Source organism: Phalacrocorax carbo, chromosome 4 (assembly GCF_963921805.1).
Source record: "Phalacrocorax carbo chromosome 4, bPhaCar2.1, whole genome shotgun sequence".
Classification (NCBI taxonomy): Eukaryota; Metazoa; Chordata; class Aves; order Suliformes; family Phalacrocoracidae; genus Phalacrocorax; species Phalacrocorax carbo.
In genome coordinates this window covers 12,428,135-12,455,818 of record NC_087516.1, presented here as the reverse complement: position 1 = coordinate 12,455,818, position 27,684 = coordinate 12,428,135, and the positions used below count along the sequence as shown (strand labels likewise).

At 40.5% G+C, this 27,684-nt stretch overlaps 1 protein-coding gene across 7 annotated transcripts in view; it reads right to left on the bottom strand.

Annotated features, from left to right (window-relative positions):
- ABLIM2 (actin binding LIM protein family member 2) overlaps positions 1 to 27,684 on the bottom strand; it is a 150,147-nt gene that overhangs the window by 89,854 nt on the left and 32,609 nt on the right. For all 7 annotated transcript variants that reach the window (XM_064449067.1, XM_064449069.1, XM_064449072.1 and 4 more), the window contains exons 2-3: positions 20,585 to 20,728; positions 5,330 to 5,513 (exon numbers count right to left, since the gene is read on the bottom strand). In XM_064449067.1, the coding sequence (XP_064305137.1) occupies positions 5,330 to 5,513; positions 20,585 to 20,728 (328 nt within the window). The remainder of the gene's footprint in view (positions 1 to 5,329; positions 5,514 to 20,584; positions 20,729 to 27,684) is intronic.

Sequence of the window (27,684 nt, the reverse complement as noted above, 5' to 3'; positions counted from 1 at the left end):
AGGAGAGATCTCACTGCTGTCTAAAAGTACCTGATGACGTGTATATGAAATTGGAGCCAGGCTCTTGCCAGAGGTACAGAGTGAAAGGACAAGAGGCAGCAGACATAAGCTGGAACACAGGAAATGCTAATTCAATATAAGGAGAAAAAAACCTACCATGAGCATGCTGAAATGCTAGAACAGGCTGTCCAGAGAGTCTGTGGGATCTCCATCCTTTAAGATATTTAAAATGTGAGCAGACAATGCCCTCAGCAGCCTGCTCAAACTGGACTTGCCTTGAGCCAGGGGCTGGACCACAGGACCTCCACAGGTCCCCTCCATCTTACATGACTCTAGGGCTATAGGTGTGCTCCGTGCATATACCTGAAGGGCAGGATAGCAATACTCCTTTGCTCAGGAAGCACCATATATTGATAAATCTATTTGTCTGAGAACCAAAAAGCCAAAAAGACCACTCAGCCTGGTTTCAAAATTTTGGCCTCAACATCCAGATGAAGAAGCCTGCTTCATGAGATGCTTTAAGAAGTACTCAGTGCTGCTTAAGTGGGAACCAAACCCTTTCAATATTCAGCAGTACTAGAAGAAGTGAGCAATTAAAAAGGTTTAGCATATTTGAGAAGTCTGACATAATTGCTACGTTCCAGAACAAACTGAATGCTAATTACTAATTTTCAATATTGTCTTAATTTCTTAGAACACACATACACAAAGGCCCTCAGCATCTTTCTAGAACTAGCAATGCTGTATGTACGACTATAAAACCCTTTCTTGGGGGGAAAAAAAAAAGTTTTCAGTTTTCTGAATTTTTATATTCCACTGCCTGGCCACAGTGAATTACTTTCTTGAAGGTAACATAAATACGAATGGATTGAGAGAAGTTTTAGATCTGGATTTAGCACAAAAGCCCTTGAAGAATGCATAACTGCCTCTCACCCCTCCACACATTATTCACCTCTGCATGGCACATATTCAACTTCTGTCAATATGCTGTTTCAAGACAAAGATTCCTAAATTCAGACAAAATATTCAACTCAGATACCCAAATTCTGTAAAGCAAACATGTACCCGTTTGGTTATTAACCTGGAATGTACATGCTAATTTATCCCCCCAGCTAAGCAAGAGTCAAATTGTCCTCTCTTCATCATTTACATCTCACAAAAAGCTATATTACCCCAAACTTTAATTATAAGAATACTGAAATTAAATGGATAATGATTATATGCATTCATCCAACTGGGTGAATAAATAACACCTGCAACTTTACCAATTACATTAATCCATAAAACCAAAACCCAGTTTTTGACACCCTGTGCACACACAGCGTATCAGCACATTGACATCAAATACAGTCTTTGTATAGCACAACGTTATGCAGACTTTATGTACGTACGGTCTGCATAGATCTATTAATACATTTATATAACTTGTTATTATACTAAGACTTCCCCTGAAAATTCCCTTTTCAAAAGCATTATCATAGGTACGATCACCCACTGCCTTTTGAAAGGCTCAACTTCCTGCCCTTTCCCATCCCGCCTAAGATACTCCTGGGAGCCGTACAGTCCTGTCTCTGACAGCCATACAAGAGCTGCGTAAACAATTTTAATAAAACTCAGCTTCTGCTGATACAGACCACCTTAATCTTCTCCCTCTTTCTATTTCACTTTCACAAACGTGAACCTCTTGGAGGAAATGTCTTTGGCAGCCCTCTGGAGGACGCAGCGCCTTCCAATTAATGAAACTGTAAGAATAAGATAGCTCACCCACTTCCTGGGAATTCAGAGTAAGCAGTTAACCTGCAACATTTTTCAATCTATGTTGTTACTCTTCTACTCATTCCTAGTTCTAGGCATTATCATCATGAAACACAACGGCAACAAACGGTTTCACTGGACTATAAACAGTGCTGGAAGAAGGGGCTAAACCCTCAATCTTTATGCCAGCAGAGCAAACTTGGAATTACAACCTGAATTTGTTTAAGAGACAACTGGTCAATGCAAGGTAGAAAGAAACAATCTAATCAGATGATACATTATACTGTACTTTCAACAGTCAGTTTTTCTTTGAATACTAACTCATTTGTTTCACACTTTGACCTGGGGCAGCCCAGGGCAACAGCATCTGAGTCCCAAGGGATGCCCGGGGTGAGCTGGGTTTCTGACAGCCAAGCTTTTTCACAGAGGAGGGCAGCAGCTCATCACTGCAGTGCAGAGGGCACGAGGCAACACAGCTCCGTTCTGTGATGCTGGACCACGGCATTCAAAAGTAGTAATACCGGGAGCTCGAGAAAACAAATGGGCTGGTGTTACTGGCTTTTCCCCACCGCTCCAGCTAGCTGTACGCACATTAAAGTTTCTCACTGAAGCAATATACACTTCCCACCAGTTTCTATTCAAATCTTATCTTCTCTGAAAATAAGAAACAAAAAAAAGGAGTTGCTACAGCGACTGGTTTACTACTCAATGCAGGAACAGTTTAAAAGCGTTACTTCAGACTACAGAAATACAGGTTATAAAAGTGCTCATTTAAAGCACTTAACGACCCTGCACCACTCTGAAGACCCTTGTCACAAGTGCGAAGTGCCTTCTGCTGCCAAACTTTTCCTCCTGAAGCTGGTAAGAGCCTTGCTTGGTTTCCATTAGAGCAGGATCAGCTCCACTGTCAGGCAGCCACCACCTCTCAAGTTTACACTGTTCTGGAAGTCAGATTTCTAACAGAGCACCCACATTAAAGTTCATTTGTAAAAGGCAGTGTCAGATGCAGTCTGCATCATCAGCCAACTGCCTCAGGCGATGTGCTTTTGGCCCATTATTTAGCGTTTCTGCCCATGTGTAAGAAATGAGGACAAGTGGTACTCCCGACTCTTCCCACCAAAAAAACCATCAAGGTAGAGTGCTTTACAATCCTGTACCTCAAATCCAATGGCTCAGGATTTTTTCCTTTTTTTAAAAAACAAAAAGGTTATTTTTTCTGCTTAAACCACATGTATTTACAGTCTACCCACTTTATTTTTACTGAGGATATCACTCAATAAAATAAATGCTGATGATGTTTAGATAGGACACTCTTTCCCATAAAAAACATAAATTATGTCTGGCTTGCGAAGACTGGGGTAATTGAAGCAATGCTGATTTAAAGCAGTTGAGGACCTGGGTCCAGTGTTTTTACTACAAACAGATGACAGCATTCTTCTGTTGCTCTGCACCACGAGTCAGCGTTACAATCCCCGTGGGAGACACTAATTGAATCCTGCTGGTCAGCAGGGCATTAGTTGGCTCTGATGAAGACAACATGAATTTGTGTGTCCTTCTAAGGAAAGCAATGGAAGGAAATCTGAGTCTTTCCACTGAAGTTTTAGATAGCAGCAATTAGAAACTTCATCAGTGAAACAGCTTTTAATCCAACTATTTAGGAATACAGAAGGTTAGGGAACATCTCTGATTTTTTTTTTAATATGAAATATTAAAATTAATTGTATCGGGAACTTCATTTTTAAAAGCTTTAGCTTGTCTTCAATACATATGATATTTGTAGCATGTTCTAGTCAGTATTTTCACTGTATTGCAATTCAGCTCACCTGAATTGTTAGGTACCTAAGAATAAGTAGTTTAGTCATGGAAAAATGTTCTGAATTCCCAGGGAAACAAGAAAAATTGTACCACCAAGCATCAAACTATCAGCTGAAGGACTGGCTAAATACAGCAAGAGTTTAGTATATCCACTGGCCTGACTGAACCCTAAGTTAGGTACCAAGGTGCTAAGTACAGTAACACACAGGTAAATAACTTATGCCTCAATGTGAAACCCTAATGGTGTGGCTGAGGATACAAGCACATTTAGCAGGAAAATGAAATCAACTAGTTTTCCTTCTTTCTTAAACAAAGAAGTACTTCACTTTACAAAAGGTACTAGTGCTAAGAAGAGAGATACCAAGAATTAGCTGTGCTCATTTGCAGAAGAGCTGTAATACTGACAGGCTGAAGGTCAAGAGCATGTTCAGCCAGCAGTTAACTCAAGAGAGCCACAATTAGCCAATTAAATATTTTCCCTCCTATTAAAAAAAAAAAAAAAAAAAAAGAGTCTTTTAGGGTTGCTATCTTTATTCTTCATGTTTGTTTAAAATATCCATGAGGAAAATATCTCCTATTAAACATAGCAAAACTTGGACAGAATTTAATACAATAAAGGCTTGTCAGTCTCAGAGCCTTCCCCTTAACATGGCTAATTATTCCTGCAATTGATATACTAAATTGATATCCTGCCATGAAACACAGCTCTTTTGGAATTTGGAGTCCTGCTTCTGCATCAGCACAGGAGGATATCAGAGCTCGGCAGCCCTACGAGCTGGGCAGATTTGGCTGGCAGACGGCCAGGGCACGGACATGCTGGTTTTGGACTGCACAGTCACCTGAATGTGGCACCAGTACACATAGCGTCTACAGTGCGGTACGTAAGTGCCCCATTGTGGTTTCCCTTTGAACGTGGGGTTACTTTTCTTGTCCTGCTAAAGGCTCAAGTTTAACCATAAAAATTATTACAGCATTTCCATTTGCTCCAAACTGCTATAACTGTGAGGTGTGGTGGACTTAAAAGTTTCTTCTGAAGCCTTCAACAGATTTGTTTGTGCTGCTTCCAGAGAGGAGGATTAAGATGCAGGTCAAATGGACATGAATCGCTTGGACTGCAGAGCCTGCAAACATCCCCACCAACACTGGGTTGCAACACTGCATGTACCCCCATGGGAAACGATCCCTGCTGAACTCTACGAGGCTGCTGGGGAACCTTGTATGCTGTGTCACTTGTCACCTCCACAGCTGCTGGAGACCCTTGGTGAAATCCAGCATGTACACAAGTGATTGTGAGTTCAAGACCTTGCTGTCCTATTTTAAATTACTTGATGTTTCTGGGAAGCAGCACCGTGAAACCTTGGTTTAAATCTATTAATATGGCATCCACTCAGCTCACCAAAGACTCAGGCACTGGCATTTGAATCCTTTGTAACTTCGGTCAACAAAAGACAAAATAGCAGACACCTGAGAAATAAAGCAACATTTGGAGCTAAAGGTCTGACAGTACAGGCAATGGCAGTTTCTCAAGTACTTTGAAAACCTCACACATAAGTTACCATAAAACAGAAAATGCATTTGAAACAAAAAGAGGCGCTCAGAATTTGGATTTAAAAAAAATTCTACTACTTTTTAAGGAGCAGAAAATTGAAAACAGAACTATTTTTTTTTTTCCATCTATAGGCTACAAGTTTGAATGCTGGGTGGTTGCCTTTCAAAATCTAGTTTTTAAATGAAACACAACTTCATGTAGAAAACATACCTGCAGACAGCACACACAAAACAGTCTGGGTGATAGGTTTTGCCCAGTGCTGAGACCACTTCTCCCTCAATGAATTCATCACAACTGAAGCACCGTGTGCCATAGAGTCTCTGGTAGTCCACAGTACAGATGTAGTCGCCCTGCCTCACAAAAAATCCTCCTTGAGCCAGGTCACATCCACAAGCTGCAGGAAGAGAAAAGGCAGACTCAGAAGGCTTGAAAAGCAAAGCTCACTCTCTAAGACGATGCTGATTTTTCACCTATGATCAGTATGGCTCCCAGTGGAGTATTTAAGCACTTCAATATATGGGCTTATGATCACAGAACAGTTGTGCATCTGAAAAACACTACCTTCAGAGTAAATTACATCAGTGATGTATTTTGTACACTAATGGTCTGGATTTATTCCCTGTAAAAATATTAACCTCAGTGCAGAGGCTGCTAGTACAGAGTTAAGCCTTTAGGAGTTGAGTTCTGGACTAGCATATACAACGGCCATCATATTTAACAGGTTAAAGGAAATGCATAAAGGATACAAACCTTCAAAATCTAAAGCACCAATGTTACAAAGAAACATCTCTCAGAGGTTACAATTGTCTGATATTCCTCCTGGACACAAAAAGCGGTTAAAATACTGCTCCCCCTGAACCCAGGGTCTGATGTGCATATCAACTGCTGTAAACTTGTGGAAGTTTACAAGATCCCTTATTTTAAATCAGATCTTATGTTTACCAGATAAACATCACTCACCAAGCATGAATTGGAGGGCTATCCCAAACCATCTGCTCCTGGCAAAAGTAGAGTCCATTTATATTTTTAAAGCTAAATCTGTAGGAAAGGGTTGAAGTTGATTAACGAAAGGCTTGTGAGACTTAACCAAAGACTTGTGAGACTTTCCAGCAGCTTTCTCCATTGCACCAAGGATGGAGCTAGGCTGGCATTTTGAGAACACGTAAGATTGGCGAGGAGAGATACAACAGGCTGGCTGAAGTAATACAGAGATGTAGGTGATGATCCTCATCCATATTTGACCAGGATCTTTGAAAACAGACTTCAACTAATTTATAAGGAGAACTGGAATTCAAAATGGTGATTCTGTGATTCTGCTGCTGTGCTGACTACTACTTTAAGTCACAGCATCACACTTTTTACTACATACTTCTGCTCCTGGGGACGCCCATGTAGGGAAGCCCTTCCAGCAGCAAGCAGTGCTTATGTTGAAACGAGGCTGAACAGACGACTGCGGCAGTGTCACTCCTCTCATGCAGCACACAGGAGAGTGGGAATGTTGCTTATCAAATTTGGGTTGCATGTACAGCTGAGCAGAGCTGCTCAGTGCCTTGGTCCCAAAACAGCAAAAGTACCTAAATGTTTAAAGTTCAAGACTGAGATTTCTGCTTAGGTACCTAAGAGTCCACAGGCACTTTGGTTTCTGAATGTCAAGCCTCCCAACTCACACCAAAGCATCACACCAAAGCCTGTCTGCAATCTGTCATCTTGCATCTGAACTATGAGAAATGGGTCCAGCAGGCATGCTCAAGGCACAAAATAACACATACTGACAGCACAGAAACCACAAGAATGCATAGGATCCTGGACATTCATTCAGAAACACATCCAATCACCTGCCCTTCTTTTATCATCTTTCTTAGACCACAGCACAGGAGGCCTGGGCTCAAAGCCCTCTTTAAACCTTGAGTGGGTATTTAAATCCTGATCTTTCTCCCTGGAGATGGCCCCAACCACTAAATGACAGAAAACAACAATCATGCTGAAACTGTGTTTGGATATGACCAAGAACTGAAAAACCATGGGTTACTTTTTTGTAAGTCAAAAGAATTCCAGTTAAGTTGCATTTGTCATGGACAACAACTATGGATTGGACAATTTACCTTGCAATACATTGTTCATGTGCTTTATCTCACAGGCTTGACACATTCGCTTTTAACATTTTTCTTTCTAACCCTTGCTCTAATTTTTACTAAGGACATGCGCTTTGAACAGACTTTTCAAAAATATGGCATGACTTGCTGAATATTATGAGTTTCGGTCTATATATTTCACCTAGGTATGTACTGGTGTGACGGAAGCACAAATCAGCTTTGGATTTAAGATGATGCTGAACAGCATGCTGAGCTGATACTAATGATGCACTAGAGCTGTTCTAAATTGTATCATACAGTGTTTAAACTTGTAGAGTGGATCATAAGAGAAACAAGCTAAAGGACTTAATTGGGTTTCTGAAGCCAGCAGGGAGCGGTTACGTCCCTACAGGATATTTCCTTATGCCAGTAGTAGTACTTCTTACTGCAGGGCACCTGAACAAAGCCACTAAGAGCCACTTTGAGCTATACGGCAGGCACCGACCTACGCATTTTGGTCTGTGCCACCCAAGAGGGACTTGGGGCTGGGCTTCCATAACAAGGGGAAGAGGAAGAGTTGATACTGTACCCACAAGTTACCTGCCACTCATCTGTCGTGCTGCCTTGCCACTACTCACCTGCTAAAATGAGTGGGAAGCACAAGCAAATCTGTATGTTTTTACTGCTGACGTGGGTCCTTAAGGGAGGCCACGCAGGCCCTGTCTCACCGCTAACAGGCCCCCGATGCTGAGGTTCGGGGCAGGAGGGGCTGGTGACAGCCCTGTCATTGGTATTTGATGGGACCCTGTCTCACTCTGAAGGTATCTGCCTTCCTCTCTTCCGTCACCGAGGTTACAATTGCTATGGCTTGTTCTGTATTAGTCCAAAGCAGTTTGCACTAATGCACTTAGTTCCTGTCTTCTCAGGAAACCCTGCAGTGAAACTGTTTACCCAAAGACTGCCAGATAAACAAAATACTTGGACTTCAAAATAAAAGCTGAGCTGGGCGCCATCTACGCAGGCCCCTCTCTGCATTGCCATCACTTCGACCTCCCTGTACACGAGTGGCCGAATTCAATAAGGACGAATACAAATTACTCCATTAGGCACAGGCAAGCATGAGCAGAGCACGCACTCATCTGAACAGCAAATGAAGATTAAGAATTGCTTTCTACCAAAGTTGTGCTAATACCTGTTACTGTACTGTCCAGTTAATATTAACCGATTCAGCCTGACAGTCATAGCAGGTACACTGCAAGTGAACTCCATGATGAAATAATGGGTTCTTCTGGTGGCTTTTGCTAACTACACTGGGGTGACATTCATACAAGAAATGAAGTGGGCCACAAGAAGGAAAAACAACTTACCAACATACTTGCTCAACAATACAGAGCTATTTCAAGATACCTAACTTTCTAGATAAACCAAGTGCTGTAAATCTCACCTACCTGTAGCTCTAGAGCAATAGATAGGACAGAAAAAATTAACAGGGTAAGACTGTAACTAGGTAATTGGCCAAGGTGGAGATGACAGTGGTTTGTGAAGAAGGAGGAAGCACAGCCTCAAGGATGGCTATTAGTAAAGCTGATTAATGACTATGTGAAATGCCAGTAGGAACCATGCTCTTTCTACAACAAAGCAGATCCATGACAGTGAAGTGCACTCATGACCCGAAGCACATAGGCACGATCAGTGCAGAAGGCAACCTGGATAGCAGGGGAGCTGGATTCCTTGAGACACGGAGAAGTGATTTACTTTAAATGCACAAAGTGAATCGTCTTTCATTCAAACAGGAGCAACAAAAAAATTCCCTTCTGAGTGGCAGAAGGAAAGAGAGGCTTGCAAATATTGGCCATCACAGGACAACTACAACTCATTCATATTTTGAAGTAATAAGTAAGGATGCACTGGGCCAAGCAGGGCCCACAGAGCTAGCTAGTATTAAAGATAGCATACCTTGTGAGCACACAGGGTATATCTTGCTCAGTTATTTTCACAAAAGACTGATTCACAGCAGAGCAGGGCTATCAGGATGCTATAAAGAAAAAAAAAGCCTATTCTGAGAGACAAGCAGAGCTTGGCTTGTTTAGCGTAACAAAAAAAAAAAAACAACTTAGGAAACAACTAATATTTCAACATACATCTGAGGTTTAAAGAGAGCAGTTAAAGAAAAGATGAAAAGCTATTTAAACCCAGTGAGAATGTTGTCACAAGAACAAGGGAGGAAACCCTGGCCATGAATAAAGGGAGGCTCAAATTAATACAAGTGTTTCTAACCATCACAGGAAAGAGGTTGTGGAACAGCAACCCAGTAAGCAAAAGAAAAGATGGAAAAAAAGGCCTCGGATCTCTATAGCTTTGGAATGATGTCTGACCGTTATTAACAAGGGATTATGAGATATGGTTAAAATATTAGCTTAAACAGACTATTTTTAAAATGATAATGAGTGAGAGATCACAAAACCATAAAAAGTGGCAAATGTGAAACAAGTTTGGATGAAATGAGAAAAAAACCTGGGTTTTTTACTTTCTTAGAGTTCAAGTACCTTAAACCTAATACCATCCATAAAATATAAATATTAACATTCAAAAATACAGTTCTTCCATTTAATGCTTCTACTTAGTTAAGTAGATGTATCTGTCTTCCTCCACAAAATCACCACTTAGCACACATTACAATATAACAAATACCTAGTAGTTTTATTAAACTATTCCTTGATACTGCACAAAATTTCAAGTCATTGAAATCTATGGTTACAGTGGAAAATGCATGGGAAATAAGGAAAGAAGCTCTTTCTTTTTCACTGACAGTACTTCTTTCTGTGTAATACAGTAGTAGAAATTAACTAACATATAAATAGATTATAGTATAAATTTATTTGGAACCAATTAGATCTGTAACAAATTGAATTGAGACTAGGGGCCAACATGCTTATTCTTCTTCAGAGATTTGATAACCTCTTCTGCTCAGCAAGGCTATTAAATCTCCTGATGTACGTCAGTACGACTAATGATTCAGTTTAGTGTAAGAACATTTTTATGGTGGAGGACCATAATTTACTTGAATGTTTCTTTTGTAAAGTCAGCTGCTTTTATGTCACTAAAACCATAACTTGTGGAGATTTTAGCTAGAGCAATCTTACATGTGCCATACTACAGAAAAATATTTTTTTCATTACAGCTTTTAAACGAAAACAGGCTTTTCATGCAAAAATATTAAGTACATTGTAAAATATGTGTTCAGAGAAAAAAGCTGGGACGAAAAGGTTTCAGACAGGCTTAGCCACCACAGAACTGTGTATATGTATCAGTGATACAGGTTTTTAGTCTTTTAGCATTCCAATAAGTTTCAAAAATAATTTGTATCAGACCTTGATGCCACACTTGGCCCCTTAATCTCAATGCTTGTCAATGGTCATTAGTTCTTCTAGAGTTCCCTCTCAACTGATTAGCTATAAGCAAAACTCCTAAGAAATAGAGTCCATTAATGCATTTTTTGGCACAGAAAACTGAGCACGTTGGGCTTTTGGCCCTTTCTTTCCATCTTGTTTTGGCATAACGCCCCTAACAGAGATCACGTATGTGACAGTTCAAAAAGGTGCTATCTTCTGCAAAGTCTTTCTATTTACTAATGAATGAAGAAAAATCTAGCTCATGAGTGAATCTTGGGCACAGGAGAAAGTCCCTCCTCTTACCCACTGACTCTGCAGGCTGGGGGAAGTCACAGCTTTTCCAAAATCCAAATCCTCCTCCCTTGCTCTTCACACATCACCCCATCGCTAGCTATGCTCCACCAGCCGCAACTCGAGTCATGAACCCTCGTGTGCTCCTGCACCCTTTGAACCATCTGATACAATTTAACTCGACACCCAGCTGAACAGAGGAGAAACCAGTCAAATACTGGCTTGGATATTAAAATAGTCCCAATTTAAAGCTGAGAAGACTAGATCTGAAAACAGACCCATTAGCCATCCCTCAGGCGAGATGCTGTGCCCTTTGCCTGCTGTTTACGTGGACAGAGACACTGCCCAGCTAAGATCATCCTGCACACCTGCAGAGACAAGAAATCAAGGAAAGGAAAGCTGGAGGAAGTCTAGGGAACATGTCTGGAGGCAACTACCAGATCTTACCCTCCTAGGAAGGAAATCAGCATTATGTCACAATTCTACTCCTACCCAACACTTGTCATCCAAAATGAGTATCTGGAGGTAGGGTTATTTAAAACCTAGAAACAGTTTCCAACCATTACTGAAGTTCATCTTAGTGAAACAAAAAAAAGCATTGCAAACATAGCACTTATGATAATGAAGAGACTCACACTGAGTAACTCAGCTGCTGTCTTGGTACTAGCCTGTATACCAAGGGAATGCCCTATCCTGAACAGTTATGCCTTTAGGAGAAATTTTTAAGTAGTGAATAAGTGTTTGTCTCCTCTTATGTTATTTGGCAGCAAGCCAGTACCTGGATGTGCTGTGGGACTTGAGATGGAAGTTATACACACCATTTCTGAGGAGGGTACCTCAGTACGGCTTCTCTGACAACACAGTAATTCCACTCATTAAGATGGTGTGCAGTTACCTGACACCAAAATACTTCATATAGATCTCAGACATTCTTCTACTTGCTTAGAAACAGGCTACTTTTCTCCCCAGCCTGGTGTCTGTAACAGCACCTGGAGCACTGTCATTTATGCTGTGTGATTTCACAGTCAATCTAACTCCATAATTCTTTATTGCCTACAGCCTATAAAAATAAATAGCAGCAACAGCAATTAATTAATGCACTTTAAGCATGTTGCTACCCTGCTATTTTATGTCATCAGTATTCCATTTGCACTGTACGACTAGAAAATGAATCTCTATTTCCCTTGCTGGAAAATGAGCCTACTGAAAGTAGATTAATTCTTTGGCTTTGTGCTGGGCCTGAAAATCGGCTGTGTCCTGAGAGTTCTGGAGGATGGACAGCTTGCTGTGCTGCTGTACACTACAGCAGGCTGTAACGGTAAAATGCACTGGTGGTCTTGTCATTGAAACAGTGCCATTCTGCTTTCAGCCTGCCAGACAATCAAGCAGTTTGCTTACATGCAACTGCATGTATGAAGTCTGTTTTTCTGTCCCATTTGTTGCCTGACGGAATCAACCAGGCATGAATCCAACACAGGACAGAAAGCCAGGGACCCTGAAAATAAAAGAAGGAACAAAGACCCATTCATAACACTGTAACAGAGAAAACAAGGAAAAGACCTCTGCTTGCTCAGAGCTAAATGAAAGTTTTCTACCTCAGCACTGAGGCTTTATGTCCATTTCTAGTATTTTCCTCCATCCCTGAGATGGGTGCTGGTGGCTGACTAAGATCCCAAGACTGACACGTAGTAAATATGCTGCTGATGTAATTCTCTTTTGGCAGCTAAATTGCATGTCTTCATACACCACTGATGCAGCCTGAGAGCCCATTCTCCAAAAGCCGATGATTACACCTGGAACATTTCTCCTGGCCATTATGCCTGTGAGAGGCAATAGCAACCACCTGGCAAAGTTCCACAGCTACAGCTTTGATTTACCTTCAAACTGACCTGCAATTAATTTGACACAGTCTAAGCCCGTTTCCAGAAGATAACTGTGACTGTGATACTCTTTCTGTTGCATGGTCTGGTGCGGATGAGTCCAGGTAAGCTTTTGGAGAAGTCTTCTCCAGCTGGAAGTTTGCTGGCCATCAAAAATCTGCATGGGAATATCATCTCACTCACCCTCTTGGTTAATTCACGCCTGAAACTTCTGTCGATAAGTGCAGAGGCAGCAGCAGCAAGACAGAAGGAATGATGCAATGGTATATAATCCATACAATCCAATCACTCTTCCTAGGCAGGAGCGACCGTATCAAAGGCCTTCCAAGCAGTTGTCCAGGAAATCAAGACTACTCAGTCCTGTCAGTCACCAGCAGCATTTTAGCCTTAAAATCTGAAATATCAGCTATAAGCTCAAGGACTGGAATCTCACCTCATTTTGTTCAGTCCTGGGCAAACAAAAGCAGTATGCAGCACCAAAAAAGTCTGGGCCAGACCTGCTGGCCCCTTCCCCAGCTCCCAGCCGGGAACTACAGGAAGGCAGACAGCTTCTGCCAGAGGAAAACCAGAAGAACTTTCTGGAGTGGGTAAGATACAGACAACTGTGGGCTATATCTTATCCACCTTACAACGCTTCACCATGCACGTGTACCACTGACAGAGCTATAAAGGATAGAGCCTACAGCACATCTACACAAGGTCTCAGGCTAGACTGGCCACAGTACCCATAAATTAATTTATGGAGTACACACTTCAGTGCAGGAAAACCCTTAGAGATTCAGAATGCTCTTACGAGGCTGACAAAACATTAACAGCTCAGGTGTACTCATTAAAATGAAGGAGAGTTTGGGGAATTTCCTGTGCACTATGTAACTTGACTCCTATAATTTATGGGAGCTACACATCTAGCCATTTTTACGCTAGAAACTGCATTTCCATTTTCCATTTTCCTTCTGGAAAGTAGAATTTCCCAGTAGCTTAAAGACAGTGTTAGTGTCCCATAAAAGCTCTCCTACAATGTTAAGGGTGCGAGAGATCCTCACTGCACTATGTACGAGGCTGTTCTAAGCTACTGAAACAACCCCCAGGAAAACTGGAAAAGTTGTCTGGTTTACACTGATTTATTATTTTAAGGAATCCACCTGTTATTCAAGATTTACAAGCATGCTAAAGAGATTTAAGTGCTGCAATCCATTTTGAACCTAATAGCATCTTTAGCCTTCATGATAAAATACTGCTGTCATTTGCCAGACTAATTAAAACAATTTGCTTTTTTCTTCCCCCCCCTCCCCCGAGAAACATGTAAAGCAACAACATTAAATATTTTCTGATTTTTTTGTAATGATGCTTTGGGTGCCATTACAGGTTTTCAAATTAAGTGCTTGCTCTGACTATGCACAGATATGGCAGATGGTCTTGTGTTAATGAGTCACAGAAAGCAGGAGGTGGAATAACACCCCTCTGGTAGTGGTGAATTTTATGCAACAACTCTCTCTGGGTCTCCAGGCAGGCTTCACATCACCTTAGCGCATTGAAATGCCCAGTAACTACTCCAGCGTGCTGGCTCTATCTCTGCTGTGTCCCCATGTGAAAGAGCGTAATAGACAAAGTCCTCCTGCATTCTTGCACTGACATTTTTTGCATGGGGAAAAACTTTACCCTAGGAAGAGAACTTGAGCAATTCAAAAGAATTACAGGCTCTTCACAGGGGTGACACTATTTAATGTGGGCTGAAATTATGTATGCTCAAAACTGCCTTAACTGAATAACTACTTTACTGCTGCAAAGCTTATGTTACCATCCAAAACTTTACTGAACAAACGTCAGGCATAATTTCAAAATGCATTCAGTTTTGTCCGGGTTCTACTTTGATTTCAACCAGGGTGTGTTTAACTACTCTCCACTTACTTGGTGTCTTTGTGTAAATCTACCTCAGCATTCCCAGCGTGGTTAAGCACCTCTCCCAGGTAGCTCTTCCCAGTGAGGAACCAGCCCTCCACAACGCAAACATCTTCTGCACATGGCTGTATCTGTAGTTTGGGTCATCCCCCATAAATTTCAGCAATTACTTTTTCAAAAATCCTATCTGTGTTTTTAATGAGCACTTAACTTTCTAGCATAGCTTCTCAGCCTCTGGACTAGAATGATATAAATAAGGAGAAAAGCAAGGAAATTAAAAGACTAAAGAAAGCTGTACTTGCCTATTAGTAAGAAAGTAAGGCAGGGGTATTATGTAATATCCTGGGTATAAAGACTAGTAAAGTATGTATAGCTTTACTATGTCCTAAAAACCTAAAACCCCAGAAATTTAATGTCTTTCAATGAGATAAGTCAAGTTGGAAACCAGGTGGTCTTGGCTTCCTGTGGTGGACAAATAGATAACCTTTATTGAAATGTTAGGAAGATATTCCTTTACCAATACTCCTAACTGTGATTTCTCCCTTGTGCCTTTCCCACACTTTACTAATATTATAAAAATTTATGAAACACACTCTTAAAAAAAAAATCATCAGACTCTGGATGAAATATATGCCAAGAAATAAAGCTTTCACTTAAGTGCCAGTGTGGCTGGTGTACAACCAAGATATGAGGGGTTGCAGAAAGTTCTTCATGAATCCAAAGAAAGGTTGCAACTAACAAGGGTATGATCAAAGCAACAGAAAAATTAACAATTACTTTGTGATTGTGAGAGTTCACTGATTAAATCTTTTTTCATGCTTTAATTATTGAGCTGCTTTTAGAAAGTTAGTGATTAACGATTTTTAAAGTTTAAGTTTAAAAATCTCAAAGCCACAACATAGAACCATTCGCCACTGCATTAAAACGTTTTGCACAGGCAAAAGCGATTATAATTGCCATTATTATTATCATTATTTCAATGAAATAAAACATTAAGCTAATGTGACATTGGTACTGCCCAAGACAGACTCAGAGTGTTGCATCAAAAACACAGTTTTTCCTATTATACTGAGTAAATATGATCTGGGACTGCAAACTTGTAAAGTACTTGGGAAGCGATGAGCACGTTGCTGAGAGCGCCTGATGAGCAGGAGCCCCTACGCTGCATCCCCAGTGCCTAAGATACCATGCATGCCATCAGCCGCCGCTGCTTGGCCAAAAGCTGGGACTCAGAAATCTTACTAGCGAGCTTCCCGTAAATGACTCCCATTCCGAAATGTGAAACCCCGTAGCTATGTTCAAACACGAGTCCCTCAGATTACACAGCATAGCTTTAGCATATTTATATCCTAGGAGATGCATTTGACCTAACAAACAAATCACTCCTATTGCCAAGTTACTTGATGTTTTTAACCTTTTCACCATATATTCTGTGTTACTCCCTCCTGTTAACATGGCTTCACAATAAATGATATAACTCTGGGTTGTGTTGTATGCCCTACTGAAAAAATGGTATAAAAGTGATATATCCAGCCCAGGGCTTTTTCACAATTCCCGGGAAGCTGTAGTGCCACAAGAGTCAGAAACCCTGACCCACAAAAGCATATACCCAACTCTAGCTGAAGATGTTATATGTTCTAACAGGTTAGTTAAACAAACAGATGAAAATTAATTGGGGAAAATGCATACTTGAAACTGCTAGGGATGCCAACGTGGAAGACTGCACGTGCTGCATCCAAAGCAAGACAGCAATCCAGGGAATTTTGATTAGGAGTAAAACAAGACAGACACATACATAGCAAAGCTGCTATAGCACAATGGTCATGTTTTAATATCTGTGGCACGGATTGCAAGCTTGCTTCATTTCATCACGACCAAACCAGTAAAGGACAAGGATGCGAGTTATTGTTCTTTTCACATACAAGTAATCTTGTACAAGGAACTGCTTTTTGCAGGATTGCATGGTTTTTCCCCATTTATCGAGGGTGGAGACTGCAGGATTTTTGCATGCAAACAGATTTGCAAACATACTATGGATTATCCATTATTTGGTCTGCTAGAGCAACTATATAAAATACTGTAAAGTATACTTTCTGATTTTATATAAAGCTGTAGTAATCAAATTTTCCAGACCCCCTAGAACCTTGGGCTTTGGTTCATGCTTCCAGTATTTCCTAACTACTGTATTTGGCACAGGTTACTGCTGCTTTGGAAATGTCAGGATGCAGAAGAAGAAATACTTGACAAACACTCCTAAAACAAGGTAATTTCTATCTTTATGAAAGATCAAAGAGGCTATCCAGAATAATATAATTGCAGGACCTACATCTCTCCTGTCTACAATTCTGCACTAGTCTCTGCCTCCGCTCGCTCACTAAATTACACTGTTGTAATCGAGCTCCAAGTGAGTATTTGCCTAATACCATGCCCTGTATGAGAAGCTGTCCTGACAGACACCCTCAGAATGAACTAGACAACACAATCTGTTTTAATTTGATAGTCTGAGTCATCAATATTTTATCACCTTTTGTCATTTCCCTTGGTGCTTTCATTACAGCAGTAAGAGAATTGGCAAACATGGGAACCAAAGCCCTTGAAGTCTACTGAATGCAATGTTTGCCTTGTATTTCAAAGGCATCTACTTCTATTATAACTGCATTTCATTAAACCTGATTAAAATGGGAGATATTTTCAAGTTAAGACTGAGGAAAAATTTAAAGTTAGACTTGATGGCACATTCCCTATAGCCTTTTACTAGCAGAGTAGATGTGTACTTTAACAAGAAACAATATATATTAACAGATATGAGTATAAACCTTCTTTATAATGCCTATTTACCTCCATAAGTCATATTAAACTTTGATACTGAGCACAACTAGCAGATGTTCACAGTATCGCTATTAAATTTTTTTATCTGGATATATGTATCTCAATCCTGAATAATAAGAAAAATTATTCGATTTTTTAAAATTTTTCTTAGAACATTTTAGAATCATTATCTGGGGAATGTAAGAACTGGATCGGAATTAATGACTTTATACTAACCTTCCTTGGTTATATAATTTAATTTAAATACAAAAGGCACCTACATACTTGCCGTTACCATTCTGAAACTCAGTCCCCATAGGAATAACCAGATGACAGTACGGCAACATACAAAACTACCTTTGTACCCTATAAAAATGAAACAATTAAATGTCTCTGCTCCCCTGAAACCTCATAATTTATCCAACACTATCAAAGAAATAGTTTCACATTTCACACATATTCCAAAAGGTAAGTGTGACTTCTTCCAGCGTAATACCATCTGTCACTGATCAAGTCATTCAAACAGACCTCAAATACCTCTCGACACCCTCTCAGGACATGGTCATTTGTCATTCTTCTTCATGCGCTCTCGGTCAGTTTGTGATCTCCACCACCTCTGTAAATACTGTGAGAAGGAATGTAATTTCCTGCAGTTTTAGAACTGCCCGAGGTTTTCTGATCAAGGCTATCAGGTAGTTTAATATGGAGGCAGTCAACCTAAGCAGGCAGGCAGCTTAGCAGGGCAATGCGGCCAGCCCCCACATGGGATTATCTGTCCTGGGACTGTCCTGCGGCCGCGCTGGATGCTGGACACGCTGCCTCTTTCAAGGTGCTATCTTTGGCAGATGAGGTGAGAGTGGGCAAGCTGCACTGCTGAGCACCATCAAAATAAATGCACCGCAGGGAGGAGTCAACTGTAAGGTAAATATATTCCCAGGATCGTCACCCTGCCCACGCACCACTGCCCAGCAGCATGACAAGAAAAGGGGTTGAGAAAAGGGGTCGTGGCACGAATGTCTCCTCCAAGGCTGAAAGGAGGTAAGTGCTCAACTGACCAGGAGAACTGAGTACCATTTTTTTGCTAAATCCTAACACATTAACTATGTTTTTTCATCCATTGATTTGAGCATGATTAAAAACCCAAATCGCATTTCCTTAACCTGATTTTTTTCCCCTTTATGTTGCTAGTGAAATGTATGTTCAGTGCTCTGTTCTGTTCCTAAGCTCTTCTCGTGTAACAATGGGGTAAATTCACACTAGAAAGCAACTTACGCTTCTTAAGAAACAAATAAAACCCAGAAACAAACAAAAACAGGTACCAGAAGGATGCCAGTAAACTGACAGAAACCCTTGAAAAGTGATAAAAGGAATTATGGCATTTAAATAAAGAGGGGGGAAAAAGAACCGTATGTATAAATTTAGCACTTAGCAAAATGATTAGTAAGGAGGAATATAAGCACTCCATGAACCGTGACACCAAGAAGCAGTTTAACCACACGTCTCCGACACTACCTCCTGTGCCAGCTGAGTCTGATGGGAGGCTGACAGACACCACCCTGATTCTTCCTTGTTAACACTGTGATTTTTTTTTTTTTTTTTTCATTTTATCCAAGATTTGCCTGAAGCGAGCAAACTCCTTATCTCTTACAGACAGGCAGGGCTAATAGAGCTTCTACAGTACATTCATCATCATCTTCTGCATGGGGGTGGGAAAAAAAGCCTCTGCACTGCCTAAATTTGGGATCAGTGAATAGCTTCAGAATCCACTTGCTGCATTTGCAGGTGACCTGGCAACCTCTAGAAGGAGATGCCCTATGAAATGAAAATGTGGATGTATAATTGTGTCTCGTTCCTTCCACAGGACTTGTCAATGTTTTCTCATAGCAGATCTATATAAAAAGGGGGCTTGGATTCCATCAAGATGATTATATGGAGCACATACCAGCATGTTACGGAGACTTCATGCAGGAGACAAGACACCTGAATAACAAATTAGCTGGTCTCCTCCTGAGTTAGGTCTGAAAAACTAATTTGATAATAAAATTTGCCAGAAGAACAGGTGGCTTTAAGAGAGTTTGAAAGATGTATGTACGGGCTGTGTTTAAATTCCATTCTGGTTCTGAATAGATGACCAAAAAACTGTTTGCTATTCAGGAAAATGCACTATGCTTACTTTTCTTGCTGTGTAATTTTGCCAAGAACACAATTATTGAGCTAAACATTTAATCCTATCTAACTCACTAGAGACTGACTCAGGTATCGAATATCCTTAATCCCATGGGATTTATAAATATATCAGCATAGCTGACAGATAATGACCATTTTCTTTCTGACACTTTCCTCTAAATAGAAATTGAAAGAGTCACATTAACACAGCTGGGACAAAAGCCATGCTCATGTTTCTAGGCTGTGCTACAACGATTAATAAATGTCCTTTGAAGTACTGCTTAATAACGAAGTAAGCAGGTTGTCCAGTAAACATCAGTTAACATGTACTCACTTGTACATTCAAAACAAATTAGATCTTTGCAACCTCCAGATAATCTTTCAAACAATCAAGTGTCTACAGAAGGGGTGTTGTTATCGGTTAATTCCCTGTTCCCTCGACCCGCCTCTGCCATTCACAATGTGTCAATATTAGACCACAGTCAGGGACCAACCTGGAGCAACCAAGTAGTTCCCCCCTCAAAATAGAAAAACACAGCGGGTCACACTGGGATATCAACATCACAGTCCAACACAAGAGAGTCTGAACAGAGGTGGCCTGGCCATGGCCATGGCCCACCCCATGGCATGCATTAGAAAGCTGGGACAGGGCTACCCACCGAATTTCTTTGTAAATGTTAATTTCCTCCTAACCCACCGCTCCGTTTCACTACCAGTTCTCCCAAGCCTACGGAGTTCCCAACTCTATAGTAAACTCCATGGACTTAGACCTATTCAAAACATACTCCACTTTTAGGATTTATAATGTTTATAATTTTACAGTAAGCAGTCATAGAGTTTACAGTAAATCCTTTCAGGCATGGATTGGATTGAAAATATGTTTGTGAAGTTTCCAGGACGACAAAGTCACATGCCCAGTGCTAATGCCCTACAGGAACAGCTGTCACTAACACTTACCTTTGCAAACAAAGCACTTAATATGGAAATATTTGTTCTGAACTCTCAAAACTTCTCCTTTGCATGGGTTTCCACAGTTATTGCAGAGAATTGCAGTACTTGATGGCTTCTCCAGTTGGCTATGTACAGCCTGTGGTTGTGAAACTGCAAGGGAAAACAAAAGATAAAGCATTTGAAATGCCATTAGATGCATCTTCTGTAAGACTTACAAATGACGATGATTAACACCTGGGACAAAACAGGTCAAGCAGATAAAACAGTTTTAACTTCTGGTATTGGCTAGCAGAGGAGAAAAGATCTGCTAAAGGAGCTGAGTCACGCTTCTCATTTCATAACTTTCAAAGCTCACTCCTGCAAACATTTCAAACATAAATCAGAACTGCTTATAGAGGAAAGAACCCACATGATCAAGTCTTGAGAGCCTCCGCCTGAATCTCAGAACAATGCTTTGTTGCATTTTCCCTTCAATAAATTAAAGACTGTAGGTAAAAGCTATTGGTTTTATCCAAAATACCTTTAATGGGAATTAGTAACCATTACACTGTGAGCTACTGATCCTTAAAGTTCAAGGTAGTAGTCTTTTTAATTGTTTTTAAGAAAAATACACTTCTGTAGATGTTTTGACTTCATACTTCTGAAACTTTGACATCTCTGTAAATACCACATACATCTGATCATTAAACAAAGGGGGCTGTCATTTTGTAAAAAAAGCATGATTTCAAGATATTAGGTTTATCTAGGTTAGTAAAATATTAAGTGAATTAAAAATTTGCTGCCATCTTGTGATGTAAATTAGAAATTGCATATATTGGGCTGATGATAATAACAATATAAATTGGCATTCCAATGTATTATGTGGAACAGGTAAGATATGACCTTATTCTTGTAATTCTGCTGCAGTACTTGCATCATTTTATCGCAGTGTACTTAGGAGTCTCGAGAGCAAATATCAAGGCAGTTAATTATAAGCTGGCTGTACTGTAACTCAATAGACTTGGCTTTTTACCTATGTGAAGAACTAATAACAGAAAAATATATCAAGCTTTTTAAGTAAATTACATACTTAATGACATTCTTTTCTTCTTTAATGTGGCATGCTTATTCTAAGGTTGGGTTGTTTATTTCAAAGTGATTGAAGTTTTTAAAATTCTAGCTTCAAAATAAATTTAGGAACCAACCAGTGAAGATGGAGCAACCTCTCATAGGTCAATACACTCGGTATAAAAGGTAATCAGATGTCTTTCCCTTCAGGAATGTCACTTCTGTGTAACCCTTTTCTTTCATCAGCATTCAAAAAAAAATTGGGAAGTAATTTTTTGTATGAGACTGCTACAACACTAGGAATCAATTTGTAAGAGGCTTGATTTAACTCAGATTGGCTGAGTTCTTTAGCTTCTGTTCCTACTGTAATATCAGAGTTGCTATTTCAGAAAAAAAAAAAGGCTTCTGAAAGAAAAGAAGAGATGGGAAAACCCCCACAAATTTTACTGTAATTAAAAAAAAAAAAAAAAGAAAACCAGTATTGTCTACACCTTCACCGTAGGTAGGGTTGATATAAAAAGGCAGGGTTGGTACTGTCACTAGGAACACATATGATAACAGATGATACCAAAATCAGTAAATGAGCATCATTCACCTTTTATTCTTTAATAACCGACCTTGCTACTCTTCCTTCTCTATTCTCACCTCATCACCATCACCAGCACCTTGTGGTGATACCTAAAAGGCCTTTCCACATCCACCACCTTTAAGGAGTCAGTATTTCAATGAGATGCCGAGCCTTCCACCCAGTCTTCTGGGGGAGGTTCTGCAAGTTTTGCACAAACCAGCTCTTTCTACTCGTGTCAGTGAAGTGTTTGAGTTTTCTTCCCAAGGAGATACACGAGATTGAGCTGCCCGTAGTGTTATTCACCACCCATTAGCATTCTGCCTTGTCTGCTGAAATTACGCACCCTGGGACTATCAGAAAGTCCTGCTCAAGGCAATGCGAACTCTGGAGTTCTCGCTGAAGCCCTGGCTACAATTAAGTACATCTCCAACAAAAACAACGCAGCACTACAGGCAATTAGAAGTTTATAGAACAGCAGATGCCCAAATTTACGCAGCACAAACGTCTCACACGGTTCAAGCGAATATGAACATCTGCCTTATTCCTCAAAAGAAAACAGAAGACACTCTGAACTTTGCAATAACTTTCGACATGAGAATTTCTCTTTATTGTAACCTGACCAAAACAAACTACCAACCCTGAAAAAGAATCAATCCTGTAAGAAACCAAAACAAAGCATTCTCCTGAGTTATTTAGTAGAGTAGCTGCTAAAAGTTTATAACTACGGATAAAGAAGGTTTGCTCTCTCCAAAATTACTAACGAGCATCAAATTTGTAGCATTTAATAATTCATGGAAGACTTGTCTTAAAGAGGGATGACCACACCCAGAACATTCTGGCCTAAAAAGTTATATTTGAAATACAAAATTCTGATTGGAATGATTAAACCTTATGACTTTTTTTTTCATGTTTGACTCTTCCCATGGCTAAGGCTTTCTGAGCAGCATCTCTCCAGAGGCATCAGCTCCTGGCCGGTGCAGAGGCACGCAGACGGCTGCAGCCTCATGCCATGGTGTGTCCCATGGGCAGGGCAGTAACCTGGCCAAGGAGTCCCAGCCGCAGTGCAGAGCACGTGCTGGAGGGACCCGGATGCACCGCCAAAGGGCGCCGAGGGTGGCCCTCCGAGCCAAACATACCCCCTCTCCCTAAAGTGAAAATATTGTCACATTTCCAGAGGAAACTTCAGTTTTCTGCTTGTTTTCTTGCACCCAGGAGTTCGATGCCACTCTTGTTGCAAAGCAGCAGAAAATTGAAAAATTGCTGAAAATTTGTTTTGTGAATTGTGAAACAATTGTGAAACTTGTTGCAAACTGAAAATTGTTGCATAGTGACAGAAAACAGAGTTTTGCTTCCCATGTTCCATACGGTGCCCAGTGTCCAGAGCTACAGGGCAGGGCTATTTAGTGCATTTGCTTCTCTTCAGGTCTCTGGATCAAGATTTAGAATTTTAAAAACCCCAACAACTCAGCTATAAAAGAAATTAAAAAGGAAAAGATGTAGTATTTCTGTTGGAATTCTTCCATTAATCTTGAAGTAACACAAACCATATTTAAAATAAGCATTGCAGACAGATGAATAATTATTTTGCTTTCCTCTCAGTTCAGAACTAAGCTAATCAATATTTCACACAAAACCCCAGTGGGAATACAGTGCCTTTGGGCTCATTAGAAAACTGTGCTTCTGAAGACAGTTTTAAATACTTATTCATCTAGCACAACAAAATGATGTAATTAATGATATATTAATTTAAATTTGAATATTTTAAAATATATTGTGCTTTATGTTGAAATTGCAACTACTGACACAATTTTGGCAATCTAATTATATTAGTCAACTTAAAATTTTAACTTACGTTTCAAAACATTTAAGGAAATACATTTACATGGCAATTTTCAGCATTCTACTTTTATGCCCTTATGCATCAAAATCAGTCTTTGAAGCAGTAAAATAAACATATTTAATTAATGAAATAGTGATTACTGACAGAACATAATGATCTGAGACTATTCATAGGATCACAACTGACTACAGAGTCATTAAAAATTAAATGCTTACATTATACCCTGATCTGCAGTATTTAATGAAATGAAAAATTTCCTTCTTCACTTTAAATGACTTTTTCTGAACAGAAATCCAAATGAATGCCTGATTCTCCAAACTTCCCTTCCCCCAGACTGCATTTTGCTCTACCAGAGGTATCTCCACCAATCCTTAAACCCTAAAAAGATCGGACTGCACGTACTTTTTGACAAGGACAAAAAACGGCAAGAAAGGAACTAGCTAACACTTTCCCCAGAGCTTCGTCAGCATACAAGACCTGTCTGCTAGGGGTATCACTGCCGATGGTCTTGCCAAATGTCCAGTGCTCCCATACTTCTGATGTCAAGACTCAACCTCTCTCCAACAGCCTACGCAGTACATAATTCTGCAGTTGTGGATAAAGTAGGGCTTACTGAATTAGCAATGGTTTGATAAATAAATTGTCAAATAAGAGACATTCCTAGGATTTACTTCTATACGGGTTGCTCAAGACATACTCGCTTGCTATAAGTATCATGGGGAAGACAGGACAGTGATATCGCAGGTTATCAACCTCATGGTACTGTAAAATGATATTTTCAGTGCACTTACAACTTTGCCAAACTTCAACCATTTATACTGACATTCTTCAGGTTTGGTGTTCTCGAGTTCATTTCTTTAGGGAAAATTTCAGACAAAGTGTTTAAACTTTTTTATAAAGGTGGAAAAAAGGGATAGGATAAAATGTGTTGGTTTTCAATGTTAAAAAGAAAGCATAGCACCTTGGTTTTGGAAGTACTTTGGAGTAAGGGCTGAAGCCTGACAGAGATGGACTTTGTGAAAGGTACACTGGATCCACAAAAATATCCCCCTTTGAATAAGCCCAGCTCCTTGGGCATTGCTAGCGTGAGGAGGATTTAACAGCATTGGGAACCAGGCTGAGGTGCCAGGGTTAAGGAGGCGAGTTGGCCGAGACAGGAATGTTTTGGAAACAGCACAAGACAAGCTGATGGCAGTGGCAGAAGGGAGAAGATTCACAAGTCCCTGATCATGCTCCACTCTGGAGTCTGGGATGGAAAATGTCACTGTGCTCTCATCATCTTCTCTCTGCTGTGAGCAAAGCACTGAGGGAAATCAAACCCTTGGCAAAAGACCCCATCTAGGACCAGTCCCTGCAGAGGATGACAAACCCCTTTGCTATCAGGCTTCATGTAGCCAAATGAGAAAAATCTTCATGGCAGATTACAGACCTGATGAAGAAACATATGGCCAGAAACTGCAGAATTTGACATAGCCCTAATGATTTTTCCAGTTTGGTGCCTTTTGGTTTAACTTAGCATAAAGACCCATGGAAACCTTTACTGAGCTTTACTGACCCATCTTTCCTGTAGGCCCCCTTCAAGTACTGGAAGGCTGCTATAAGGTCTTCCCAGAGCCTTCCCTTCTCCAGGCTAAACAACCCCAACTCTTTCAGCCTCAACTCGTACAGAAGCTGTTCCAGCCCCCTGATCATCTTCGTGGACCTCCTCTGGACCCGCTCGAGCAGGTCCATGTCTGTCTTACTCTGGGGGCCCCAGAGCTGACAGGTGCTTTATGTTCCATGACATTTCATATAGACATTTTAAAGCATACTCTGAACTAAACTAAGGTGTAATTTGAATGGATAGACAACATTTATGTGAATAAATATTTTATTCCTAAATAGCAAGTTTTTGTAATCCCCAAATTACCTCTCAATCTAGGGAAAGTGCTAATTCCTCACCAACATTCCTGGATGGATAGTGCAGAACCAGAGCCTACAGACAACGGTAAAAGGAAAACCAAAGGGGGTGGGTGTCCCCCTCCCCTGTTCTTTTTGTGTTTTATTTTGAATTTTTTTATCCTGTTCTTGAGGTTGCGTTAAAAAAGTGTTAAAGATGTCCCTGCTCAATGCAGGGGGGTTGGACTAGATGACCTCTGAAGGTCCCTTCCAACCTAAACCATTCTATAATTCTGTGATTCTAAGTGCAAGCCTTTCATTTCAGGCTCGTACAAATATAATATCGTTTGCCATCAACAGCAACCCTCCATCAGCAGAAAAGCTACATCAATTTTCTTTAGCAACTCTCAGCACTCTTGGCTCCTCTATAAATTCACCAGGAATGTTCTTCTTTACAACACTGACTTTATGAGACGGAAAGATTCTGTTTGAGCAAAAAGACATTGATATCTAAAATTACCAATATCAGCTGTTTAGTTCATAAAAATGTTCAGGTTTTTTCAACAAAGACTCAGGCTACATTCCAACTCTGAACCAAAAATGCACAGCTCTGATAATGGATATTCTTCTGATTGAAGGAATTAGCAGAAAATTATCTCTGTGTTGCCACTGAAACATTTCACCTCTGTAGCTAGAGGTGGTGACTGAAAATCAAAATAAACAAATATGAGACCCAAATGCCACTTACTAAGTATTTGAGAAACAGGACAAAGTACTGATTGCTGAAATGCTGTATCAAGCGATTTAGGGAGGGTGTGGTTCACAGCAGCCCAGAGGGGAATTAAATTTGCAATCTTCTCTGAGCAAGATTAAAGGAGAAGCAGATGAGTGCAGCAGCACCCGACCAGAATCAGAGATTGGAGTTCAAGTTGTTTTTTTGCCAAACATTTGTGTCACCTCAGTCAAAACACTCAGGGCTGGATTTAAAAACATCCAGACGAAGCAGAGGAAACAAGCATTTAAGTGCCTCTAAATATCCCGTGAAGCATTATTCCTGGTTTTAAGTGCCTAAAGCTGGATCCTGCTCCCTCCCTGCATGTAAAATACAGTGACTAGAAGTTCTTCCAGTGCTGGTGTGGGGGTAAGGATAATGTAACACAGTAATAAGTAACACATACAGTGATCAGAGAACTACAGGGGTGTGAGCTACAAATTTACTTTAGATAAAGGGCTTTGGTTTCTCTTCTTTTTCCTAAGAACTGGTGATTTGTTATTGAGCCTTGTGGGGGCCTGAGACCTCGATGGTCCTTCCACAGAAAGGATGAGAAGCACGATTGTCAAACAGGGACTCCACAAGCCTTCCCCATCCACACTTCCAACCATGCCTGGCAGCAGGGAAGAGCAATTCCCCGGCCCCAGCCCTGCCTGGCTGTGTACCCTGGTAGTCCAGGCACCAGGTCAGGAGGGAACTCAGTGTGCCCAAATCAACAGGCACCAAACCTGCCTGAGGAGCAGACACATTAGGGACAGATGCTCTGCAACCGCACGTTACATATCTAGTGGTAACCTGTTTTACCATATCTCTCAGTTAGCAGCTTGTGTTGAAAGCCATTTCAAACATGTCTGCATGTTTTGCAGTGCCATGTCATTATAACGTAATACCTTTTTCTTCCACACATCTCACAAAAAAGCGGAAGATCACAAGGATAAAGAGAAAGCCAAAGAAGTTTTGCATTGAATGTCCACATTACGTAGCCCCTCGAGCCCGCCAAC